We start from the raw sequence: 12549 nt of genomic DNA, 5'->3' as shown, positions 1-12549 counted from the left end.
GCAAAGAGTTTCTGATTGAACATAACTTCGAAAGGCCATATGAGAGCTTTAGAGATGAATAATATTGGGAGAACATCCACTCTTTCAAGCTATTTTAGATCTTTATTTTCCCAAGGTTTAACTCCCATTTTCCTTTGATAATTCTTTCTTCTTCCATTCAAAATCCTTTGATAAGTAACACCGTATTTTGAATCCTGTAATTTGCTCTAGGTTAACATTAGAATGGATTTCCTTTCAGATTCTTATAAACCAAGCCTGGTTCCACCAAAGTATAAAGAACCCGACAACATTATGCCCGCAGTACCAGACAAGAAACATGGTAGAGTGACTTTGTTTAACATGCTTCTTTCTACCTCTGGTATTTAATTAGTGTACTCCTTTCTGAAATGAAGATGAATTCGAGTCTTTCTTGAAATTATAAAATCATAAGTTCTGAATATATGCTGTAAAAAATTGTACAAAAATAAATAGAAGCAGACATTCAAACCTGAAGACCTCAGACCAGTCACATCACAGGTTCCTTTTACGGTCCACCACTGTGGGTTAAAATTCATCTTAAGTTAATATGTTAGTTAATTGAAGGTCCATGTATGACAATTCCACTCAAGATAGATGGGCTTGTAGGCAACCTGGGGTACATAGGTGTAACCATGTCCTTGAATATGGGCAATGTAAATATATCTTGGGATTCTCTGCTTTTTTCTAGTTTCAACTGAGGAGGATAATTATCTTCCTAAAGTCTTCACCACACCAGATCTTCCAATTACCAAATCTGGTAATTATGTCTTCTCATATGGTTGATAAAAATGTATATACAGTGATGGTAGATCAAGCACTCTTGGTGGCTACTTAGAAGCAAAGAGTTTCTGATTGAGCATTACTTCGAAAGACCATATGCAGACCCTTAGAGATGAATAATATTGGGAAAACATTCACACTTTCAAGCTAATTTAGATTTTTATTTTCCCAAGGTTTAACTCCCATTACCCTTTGATCATTCTTTCTTCTTCCATTCAAAATCCTTTATAAGTTACACGGTATTTTGAATGCTGTATTTTGCTGTCAAATGGAGATTAATTTTAGACTGGACTTTCTTTCAGATTCTTATAAATCAAGCCTTGTTCCGCCAAAGTATAAAGAATCCAACAACATCATGCCCGCAGTGCCACACAAGAAACATGGTAGAGTGACTTTTTTTAACATGCATCTTTCTACCTCTCGAATTTATCTAGTGTATTCCTTTCTGAAATTAACATGAACTCCAGACCTGAGGTGGGTTGTTGCTGGTTGGGCCTGGATTGGCTGAACCAGTAGTAGCAATGGTGGGAGGCTCCACCCACCCGGCCAGGCATGTATGAACATGTGCAGAAGTGTCACACATGTGCACAAATGCATGAATAAGATCACCCAAACTGGTAGTAAAAAAAATGGCAACCTACCTCTGTCCAGACTTTCTTGAACATATAAAAGCATGAGTTCTAAATATATGCTGTACAAAACTGTAGAAAAAAGAATAGAAATAGACATTCAAACCCAAAGACATCAGACCAGGTACACCAAAAGTATCTCTGATGGTCCTCCACCGAGGATTAAAATTCATCTAAGACCATATGTCTTAATGTCTCTAGGCTTTGATCAAGCAAAGCAAGTAGTAATCAATAGAATGAAGGACATGGAGTTCCAAGAAGAACTAAATAGGTTGCCTCTTGACAGTAGCGACAGAATCAAACAGGGTGTGTGGGAATCGGCAAGATATCTAAATGACCTGATATTCCCAAAACAAAGAATAGCTTTCTTCAGAACCAGATTTAACATTCTTCCTTCAGCACTCCTCCAGGGCAGGTATAAGAGAACACCTATAGCACAACGGGTTTGTATATGTGGTAAAGGAGAAGTGGAAGATATCTTACATGTTCTATTACACTGTTAGCTATACAGAGTTTGTAGGTCTGCACATATTCTCCCCTTATTAGAGAGATTGCCAGGGAGGGCAGACAATTTTTATCTAGGCTTTCTCCTCCAGGACACAAATTCGGCTACCACGTATGCAGTGGCAAAGTTCTGTGTTGCTGCAATGTTCACAAGAAAAAAATTGGTTACAGAAGTATAGTTGTCATTTTGTACCAATTATTTGGACATATCTCTAACAATTTCTGAACCATTGTATTAACTCCAATATTTATCAGCTTTGCACCCAGGTAAACGAGGGAGTGACACGAACAATTTGAGAACATGAATGTTATTATCCACTTTTAATGTCAATACTTTTTAATTATATTTTAATTCCAGTACTTTTTAACATATTGTAAAAAGTATTGTGTATTGCTGGTCTTTGACCGTAATAAAGATTTATACTATATACTATACCATATGTTAGTTAATTTTAGGATCATGTATTCCATTCAAGATAGAAGGTCCTGTAGAAAACTTGGGGTACATTAGTGTAAGTATCTCTTTGAATATAGACACTGTAAATATATCTTGGAGTTCTTTGCTTTTTTCTAGTTTCAACTGTGGATGATAAATATCTTCCTAAAGTCTTGACCACGCCAGAACTTCCAATTACCAAACCTGGTAATTATATGTTGTCATATGTTTGATAAAATTATATGTAAAGTGTTGGTAGATAAAACGTTCCTGACAGTTTTCCTGAAATTACCCATTATCCTTTGAGAATTCTTCCTTCAGAATCTTTTCATGCCATATGATTAGGGTCACACACAGTATTTTGAATCCTGTACTCCCTGTCAGATTGCAGACTAATTCTTTATTTGGACTTCCTTTCAGTTTCTTATGAACCCAGCCCTATTCCATCAAAAGTTAAACAACCTGGCTACATTATTACAGAAGTACCAGAGAAGAAACATGGTAGAGTGCCTTTTTTATGTTCTACTCTCTGACCCTTTACAAGATAGGTTCTTGCATCTATCTAGTATAATCTTATCAAAAGGGTTTACAAAATCCAGACATTCTGGAAATTAGTATATGCACAAATTCTAACGATATTATTGAATCATGAATGCTCTACAACACTAAGTAGAATGGAGGTACACTTTACAACCAAAAAAAGCACATCCTACAAACTAGAATTTCCTTTGATCATCTTTTATAGAGGATTAAAACCCATCTAAAGCAATATATTTCTTCATAGTAGTATCATGCCTACAATTCCAATTTAAGATGAAATAGCTGTAGACATGTTTGTGTGTGTGTGTGTAGCTATGTCCTTCAATATGTACAATGAGAACTTATTTGGGGGTTGTTTCCTTTTTTCTAGTTTCAGCAATGGATGGTAAATATCTTCCTAAAGTCTTGACCACACCAGATCTTCCAATTACCAAATCTGGTAATTATATGTTCTCATAAGTTTGATAATATTCTATTTTTAGTGATTGTTGGTAGATAAAGCATTTCTGGCAGTTGATTAGAAGTAACAAGTTTCTGCACTGAACAGAATTTGAAAGACATGCGCAAGGATCATATGCAGAACTTCATTACACAGATGGACAGTATTAGAAGACCAGATAGTTCTTGTCATGCTACCTTTGATGTTCATTTTCCTGAAATTACCCATTAGCCTTTGAGAATTCTTCCTTAAAAACCCTTTCATCTCATATGATTAGTATCACATAATATTTTGAATCTACTGCCTGTACTATGAGTTTCTGAACTGAATTGAATTTGAAAGACATGCCCATGTATTACATGTACAGCTTTACCACACAGATGGATAGTATTAAAAGATGATTTTTTTTCTTGTCATGCTACTTTTGATGTTCATTTTCCTGAAATTGCCCATTACCCATGCCAGACGTACCAGACAGGATACATGGTAGAGTGCCTTTTTTTATGTACTACTTTATGATCCTTTGCAAAATTAGTGCTTGCATCTCTCAAGTGTAATCTTATCCAATGATTTTACAAAATCCAGACACTCTGAAAAGGATTACATGCTTAAATTCTAACTACATTATTCATTCATGAATGGTCTATAACACTGAAGAGAATGTTAGTGCACTTTTGAATATAGAAAACAGTATACCGGATAATTAAATTTTTCTTTTGATCCTCATGTATAGAAAATTAAAACCCTTTAAAGACAGATAATACACTCTTGGTGACACTTAAAAACAAGGAATTTCTGATTGAACATAACTTTGAAAGTCATGCCCAAAGACCATATGCAGAGCTTTAGAGATGCATAGTATTGGGAGAACATTCACTTTTTTTCAAGTTACTTTTGATCTTTATTTTCCTGAGAGTTAACTCCATTTTCCTTTGAGAATTCTTTCTTCTTCAGTTGAAAATCATTTCATATGTTATGATTAGTAAAGCATGGTATTTTGAACCCTGTCAAATGTAGATTAATTTAAAACTGCACTTCCTTTTAGCCTCTCATAAACCTAGATTGGTTCCTCCAAAGGTTAAAGAACCTGACTACATCATCATGCCAGAATTACCAGATAGGAAACATGGTAGAGTAACCTAGCTTCAAGGTGCTAGTCGTAACTTATAAAGCCCTTCATGGTATTGGATCTGGGTATTTGAGAGCACCTGCTGCCAATTACCTCCCACAGACCCATTAGCTCTCACAGGGTTGGCCTCCTCCGGGTGCCATCTACCAGCCAATGCCACCTGGCTATTACCCGCGGGAGGGCCTTCTCTGTGGCAGCTCTGGCCCTCTGGAATGAACTCCCCGCAGGGATTCGGACCCTCACCTCTCTCCAGGCCTTCCTAAAAGCCGTCAAAACCTGGCTTTGCCGGCAGGCCTGGGGGTGATGAGTTCCCTCCCCTCTCGACATGTATGGTTGTGCGACTGTTGTCTACTTTTATTATTTGTATTTTGTCTTTTATGTTCCCCCTTTTTCCCCCCTTTGAATTGTTCGCCGCCCTGAGTCCTCCCGGAGAAGGGCGGCATACAAATAATAAAATACCAATACCAATACCAATACCTTTTTTAATATGCTTCTTTCTACCGTCTAGTATTATTCTAATTGTTCATTTTTGAAGTGAACATGAAATCCAGACTTTGTTGAAGTTATAAAATGCATAAGTTCTAAATAGATTCAGTCAATCATGAATGTTGTACAAAACTGCCTAAAAAGGAACAGAAGTACACATGAATACATCAAACCAGGCACATTGAAATTTTATTTGATGGTCCTCTACTGAAGATTAAAAGACTGAGTAGAATGTTAAGTGTATTTTCCAACCAGAACATAGCACACCTTAAAACCCAAAATTTCCCTTGATTCTCAGTATGGAAAATTGAAACTCTTCTAGGAGAATATATTTTTCATAGCAGGGTCATGTATAACAATTCTATTATAAGATGAAAAAGCTCTTATGCAACTTGACATATATAAATAAAACCATGTCCTTCAGTATGGATACTGTGAAATTATTTTGAGGTTCTTTGCTTTTTTCCAGTTTCAACTGAGGGTGATAATTATCTTCCTAAAGACTTTAACAAGCCAGAACTTCCAATTTCCAAATCTGGTAATTGTTGATATATGTTGATAAAAATGTATAAAGTATTATTGTTGGTAGATAATGCATTCCTGGTGGCTACTTAGAAACAAGGATTTTCTGGATTGAAAATAACATCAAAAGGCATGTAGCTCATATGCAGAGTTTGCTATAGAGATGGCTAGTATTGGGAGAACAATATGTTTTTTTCCCATGCTACTTAGATCTTTATTTTCTCAATATTTGACTCCCATTACACTTTCAGAAAACTTCCTTATTCAGTTCAAAATCATTTCATAAGATGTGATTAGGATCACACAGTATTTTGAATCCTGAACCCCCCGGTCAAAATGTAGATTAATTCTAGACATGACTTCCTTTCAGTTTCTTATGAACCAACTCCCGTTACATCAAAATTCAAAGAACCAGACTACGTCCTTCTAGAAGTACCAGAAAGGAAACATGGCAGAGTTACTTTTTAATGTACTACTTGCTGACCCTTAACAAGATAAGATATGAAGATATATGGTATAATCTTATACAATGGATTTATGAAATCGAGACATTCTGGAATCCATTACCTGAATCCATTATAAGTATATTAATCAATCATGGATGTCCTACAATACAGAGCAGACTGGAAGTGCACTTTCCAACCAGAAGACACTTCTTACACCTTACAAACCAAAATTTCATTTGACCATCCTGTACGTAAAACCCATTAAAACCCATCTAAGACAAGCTATTTCATAGTAGGGCCATGCCCAACAATTCCATTTTAACATGAAAGAGGTGTTAGGTACTTTAACATATGTATGTGTAACCATGGCTTCCAACATCAACAATGTGAACTTACTTGGGGTTGTTTCTTTTTTCCAGTTTCAACTGAGGATGATAATTATCTTCCTAAAGTCTTGACCACACCAGAACTTCCAATTACCAAATCTGGTAATTATGTGTTCTCATATGTTTGATAAAAATATGTGTGAAGAGATTGTTGGTAGATAATGCACCCCTGGTGGCTGCTTAGAAACAAGGAGTTTCTGGACTGAACAGAGTTTGAAAGATATGCCTGCAGATTAGATGCAGAGCTTTATAACATAGACGGCTAGTATTAGAATTAGAAGACTATATATTTCTTATCATGCTCCTTTTGATTTTCATTTTCCTGAAATTGCCCATTTGAGAATTCTTCCTTCAAAATCCTTTCATCTCATACGATCACAAGTATTTTGAATCCTGTACTCCCTGTCAGATTGCAGACTAATTTTATATTGGAATTCCTTTCAGTTTCTTATGAACCAAGCCCTGTTCCATCAAAATTTAAAGAACCTGGCTACATCATGCCAGAAGTACAAGACAGGAAACATGGTAGAGTGAATTTTTTTATATACTACTTTCTTCTTGCTTACAAGATAAGTTTTTGCATCTCTCTAGTGTACTTTTATCCAGATATTCTGGAAATATGCATAAGTTCTAAGTACATTATTCATGATTTTTTTACAATACTTCCTCAATAAGTGGAAGTACACTTTCCAACCAAATGATAGTGGATCATACACCAAAAACTTTCCTTGAAGCTCAAGGATGGAAAATTAAAATCCTTCTAAGACTATTTGTTTCTTCATAGTAGAATCACACCTGAAAATTCCATTTTAAGATGAAAGAGGCAAATTAGACATACTGTAAATAGGTGAAACCATGCCTTTTAATATGAATATTTTGAAATTGTTTTGGGGGTCTTTGCTTTTTTCCAGTTTCAACTGAGGATGATAATTATCTTCCTAAAGTCTTGACCACGCCAGAGCTGCTACTTACCAAACCTGGTAATCACGTGTTCCCATGTGTGGAAGAAAATGTATATAGTGTGATTATTGCTAGATAATGCACTCTAGATGGCTATTTAGAAAAATGGTTTCTGGATTGAACAGATATTTGAAAGACATTCTGATAGATAATTTGTAGAGCGACACTACGAAGATACATAATATTAGTAGACAATCCATTTTTTCTCATGCTACTTTTGATGTACATTTTATTGAGATTTACTCTTTGAGAATCCTTTCTTAAGATATGACTAGTGCCATGTGGTATTTTGAATCCTGTATTGCCCCTTATGATTGATTCAATCAAAAATGCTGTAGAAAACTGTATAAAAAATAGTAGCGTACACATTCAAACCTGAAGACATCTATCCAAGCACCAAAAAAATTTTTAGATGGTCCTCCACTGAAGATTAAAAATCATCCAAGACAATTTATTAATTAATTGTAGGACTGTGTATAACAATTCAATTTCAAGATGGGAGACTTAGGGTACATAGGTGTGACCAAATCCTTCAGTATGAACACTGTAAACCTGTTCTGGGGTTCTTTGCTTTTTTCCAGTTTCAACTGAAGATTATAATTATCTTCTTAAAATCTTGACCACGCCAGATCTTCCAATTACCAAATCTGGTAATTATGTGTTCTTGTATGTTTGATCAAATTATATGTGGAGTGATTGTTAGTAAGCAATGCCCTCCTGGATGCTGGTTAGACCCAAGGAGTTTCTGCGCTGAACAGAACGTTGAAAGACATACTTGTGAATCATATTTAGAGCTTCACGACACATATGTATAGTATTAGAAGACCACATATTTCTTCTTGAGCTACTTTTAATATTAATTTTTCTGAAATTACCAATTATCCTTTCAGAATTCATTCTTCCTAAGTTCAAAATTCTTTCATCAGATATGATTAATATCATATGTTTTTTTGAAAGATGTAACTATATAGCCAGAATGCAGACTAATTCTATACTGGACTTCCTTTCAGTTTCTTATGAACCCAGCCCTCTGCCATCAAAATTTAAAGAATCTGACTATATCACTGCAGAAGTACCAGACAGGCAACATGGAAGAGTGACTTTTTTTACGTTCTACTCCCCGATCCTTTACAAAATAAGTTCTTGAGTCTATCTAGTGTAAAGTTATCGAAAGGGTCTACAAAATCCAGACATTCTGTAACTTAGTATATGCACAGGAATTAAGCATATTATTTAATTATGAATGCTTTACAACACCAAGTAGAATGAAGGGATACTTTCTAACCAGAAGACATAGCACCGTAAAAACCAAAAATTTCCTGGATCCTTCTATATGAAAGATCAAAATCCTTCCAAGACAATATATTTCTTCACAGTACTGTCATGCCTGTTAATTCCATTTTAAAATGAAATAGCTCTTAGGCTTCTACAGGTGAAACCATGTCCACCTGTACAATGGGAACTTATGTGGCGGTTGTGACGATAATTATCTTCCTAAAGTCTTGACCATGCCAGATCTTCCAATTACCAAATCGGGTAGTTATGTGTTCTCCTATGGTTGATAAAAATGTATACACAGTGATTGGTGATAGAGCATATGCTCTTGGTGGCTACTTAGAAGCAAAGAGTTTCTGATTGAGCACAACTTTGAAAGACCATAAGCAGAGCTTTAGAGATGAACAATATTGGGAGAACATTCACTCTTTCAAGCTACTTTTCAAGCTTCTGTAGATCTTTATTTTCAAGCTTCTGTAGATCTTTATTTTCCCAAGGTGTAACTACCATTTTTTTTTTATAATTCTTTCTTCTTCCATTCAAAATCCTTTCATAAGTAACATGGTATTTTGAATCCTGTATTTTGCTGTCAAATGAAGCTAAATTTTAGACTGGACTAACTTTCAGATTCTTATAAACCAAGCCCAGTTCTGCCAAAGTATAAAGAACCTAACTACGTTATGCCCCCAGTACCAGACAAGAAACATGGTAGAGTGGCTTTTTAAACATGCTTCTTTCTACCTCTGGAATTTAACTACTATATTTCTTTCTGAAATGAACATGAACTCCAGACTTCCTTGAAATTATAAAATGAGTATGTTCCAAATATATGATGTACAAAACTGTACAAAAAGGAATAGAAGTAAACATTCAAACCTAAAGAATCAGACCAAGCACAGCGAAGGTTTTTCTGACGGTCCTCCACTAAGTTTTAATATTCATATAAGACCATAATTTAGTTAATTATAGGACCATGTATAAAAATTCCACTGAAGGTAGAAGGGCTTGTAGGCAACTTGGGGTACATAGGTGTAATCAGGCCCTTGAATATGTACGCTGTAAATATATCTTGGAGTTCTTTGCTTTTTTCTAGTTTCAATTGTGGATGATAAATATCTTCCTAAAGTCTTGACCACGCCAGATCTTCTAATTACCAAACCTGGTAATTATATGTTGTCATATGTTTGACAAAATTATATGTGAAGTGTTGGTAGATAAAGCATTCCTGGTGGTTTTCCTGAAATTACCCATTACCCTTTGACAATTCTTCCTTCAGAATCTTTTCATGTCATATGATTAGGGTCACACAATATTTTGAATCCTGTATTCCCTGTCAGTTTGCAGACTAATTCTATACTTGGACTTCCTTTCAGTTTCTTATGAACCCAGCCCTGTTCCGTCAAAATTTAAACAACCTGGCTACATCATTACAGAAGTACCAGAGAAGAAACATGGTAGAGTGCCTTTTTAATGTTCTACTCTCTGACCCTTTACAAGATAGTTCTTGCATCCATCTAGTGTAATCTTATCAAAAGGGTTTACAAAATCCAGACATTCTGGAAATTAGTATATGCACAAATTCTAACTATATTATTGAATCATGAATGCTCTACAACACTAAGTAGAATGGAGGTACACTTTATAATCAGAAAAAAGCACATCCTACAAACTAGAATTTCCTTTGTTCATCTTTTATAGAGGATTAAAACCCATCTAAGGCAATATATTCATAGTAGTATCATGCCTGATAATTCCAATTTAAGATGAAATAGCTTTAGACATATATATGTGTGTATAGCCATATCCTTCAATATGTACAATGAGAACTTATTTGGGGGTTGTTTGCTTTTTTCCAGTTTCAACAATAGATGATAAATATCTTCCTAAAGTCTTGACCACACCAGATCTTCCAATTACCAAACCTGGTAATTATATTTTCTCATATGTTAGGTAAAATTGAATACAGTTTGTTGTTGCTACAAGGCTGCCAAGGCTGCATGGCACAAGGAGTTTCTGTAATGGATATAACTTTTTAAAATATGCCCGTGATCATCTGATGGTCATTTGCAGAACTTCACTACTACAATACTTCATAGTATTAGCTGACTATCCATTTTCATTCATGTTACTTAGAACTTTATTTTCCCAAGGTTTAACCCTCATTGCCCTTTGAGAATTCTTTCTTCTTCAGTTCAAAATCCTGTCATAAGATATGATTAATATCACATGGTAGTTTGAATCTTATACCTTCCTATAAACACCCAGATTAAATCTAGACTGGACTTCCTTTCAGCTTCCTATGACTCAAGCCCTGATCCATCAAAAATTAAAGAACCTAACTACATCTTTTCAGAAGTACCAGAGAGAAATCATGGTAGAGTGACTTTTTTATTTACATTTTTCTGCCTTATTACAAGAACCTCTTGAACCTATCTAGCATAATCTTATCCAATAGTACTATGAAGTCAGTACTTCCTTAAAATTATAAGTTGTATAAATTATAAATGTTGTGATCCAATACTGAATGTCCTGCAACACCTTGAATGTCCCCTTTATAGAATGGGAATAGAGGTAAACTTCATAATTGGAGAAATCCACTACATACACTAAAGCTTCCTATGAGAGTCCATATAGGGGAATAAGACCCATCTGAGACAATATATTTCTTTATCTTCAGATCATGCATTTTATGATGGAATGCTTTTGATTCATGTTTGTGAAATTATGAACCACCTCTGAGGCATCTTAGAGTACATAGGTGTAACCATGTTCTTCAGTTTCGACGTTCTAAATTTGGAGGGTTGGGGGTTGGTTGCTTTTTTTATTTTCAGCTGGGATGGGCATATAATTATCTTCGTTAACTTTTGAGCATGCCATAACTCTCAATTATTAATCCTGATAATTATATGTTATTATACATGAGATAAAATTGTTTTCAATATGATTCTTAGTAAATAGATAGATAATGCATTCCTGGCAACTCCTTGGGCATAGGTATTTTCTGGATTCAACACAACTTTGGAACATGTGCGCAAATGCATTGATTCTTATTAGTTTCTAATGTTAGTTTCTAAGATTATGTATCAATTTCTGTCTTTAAAGCTACAATATTTTTTTGTTTGTAAATTAGTGTTGCAGTTACAGGCATTCTGAAAGGTTTTCCATATTCTAATAGTTCCCTTTTTTCCCCGGTACAGTTTTGGAACCTATTACGTTTAGCAATGAACTTCTAATAGTAGGTAATAGTGTTTTCCTGGCACATTGATTGATTTTCTTATTTTACTTTCTTGTTCAGAAATCCATTACATTTTCTTTTCTGTAAGATCATCTAACATCATCTTTTTTTTTCATTAAATCCCATCCTTTCTCTAGGTTTGCTAGTCATTTAGCACTGAAGACTTTTAACCATTCTGTTTATTTTTTCCCCACAGTACTGCTTTTTCTTTCTTTCCTTGCACAGTGATTCAGTCATATGAAAATCGCTGGAAGTGGCCTTATTATACGAAGTCAAGTCCCACGTGTTTGTAATGTCCATTTCTTTTTTAAGCTGGCTCCTGAAATTTTCATAAAGCACTAATTTTATATATGTATTGAGCCTACTTCTTTCTCAACCCTTTTGTGTGGCTGATTTTGTACACTTCATATCCACAGCATGTTTCTTCACCTTCACCTTCACCTTCAATTTTAAAATGCCCGACCTGACCTTATTTACATGTTAATAATTTTGAAGGTTTTTTTTTCTTTTTCAGATACAAAGGCCAAGCATCATGTTTCCATCACTGAAACAACAATCAGTCCACTGCTACTACCAAAATCTGGTAAAATTTTATATTGTTATTTAAATTATCTCCATGTGTCAAAGTCTGCATTAAAAAAAAAAAACATAATTTGGGAATACAAATTTATTAGGTTTTTTTTTTCCTTTTAGCAGTAAGTTTTCCTTATTAAATTTGTCTCTGAGAGGCATGCAAGAGAAAGTTATCCAAGAAAAAAGTAACA

The 12549-nt window shown here is 34.8% G+C and overlaps 1 protein-coding gene across 1 annotated transcript in view; it reads left to right on the top strand.

Annotated features, from left to right (window-relative positions):
* The window catches only part of ABI3BP (ABI family member 3 binding protein), a 134333-nt gene that overhangs the window by 84243 nt on the left and 37541 nt on the right, over positions 1–12549 (top strand). The window contains exons 39-53 of the mRNA XM_032220287.1: positions 239–319; positions 707–775; positions 1101–1181; positions 2506–2574; positions 2788–2868; positions 3278–3346; positions 5431–5499; positions 6349–6417; positions 6760–6840; positions 7227–7295; positions 9924–10004; positions 10407–10475; positions 10844–10924; positions 11748–11789; positions 12300–12368. Of these exons, the coding sequence (XP_032076178.1) occupies positions 239–319; positions 707–775; positions 1101–1181; positions 2506–2574; positions 2788–2868; positions 3278–3346; positions 5431–5499; positions 6349–6417; positions 6760–6840; positions 7227–7295; positions 9924–10004; positions 10407–10475; positions 10844–10924; positions 11748–11789; positions 12300–12368 (1080 nt within the window). The remainder of the gene's footprint in view (positions 1–238; positions 320–706; positions 776–1100; positions 1182–2505; positions 2575–2787; positions 2869–3277; positions 3347–5430; positions 5500–6348; positions 6418–6759; positions 6841–7226; positions 7296–9923; positions 10005–10406; positions 10476–10843; positions 10925–11747; positions 11790–12299; positions 12369–12549) is intronic.

Source organism: Thamnophis elegans, chromosome 6, assembly GCF_009769535.1.
Source record: "Thamnophis elegans isolate rThaEle1 chromosome 6, rThaEle1.pri, whole genome shotgun sequence".
In the NCBI taxonomy this organism is placed as follows: domain Eukaryota; kingdom Metazoa; phylum Chordata; class Lepidosauria; order Squamata; family Colubridae; genus Thamnophis; species Thamnophis elegans.
This window is presented reverse-complemented; position numbering and strand designations above follow the sequence as displayed.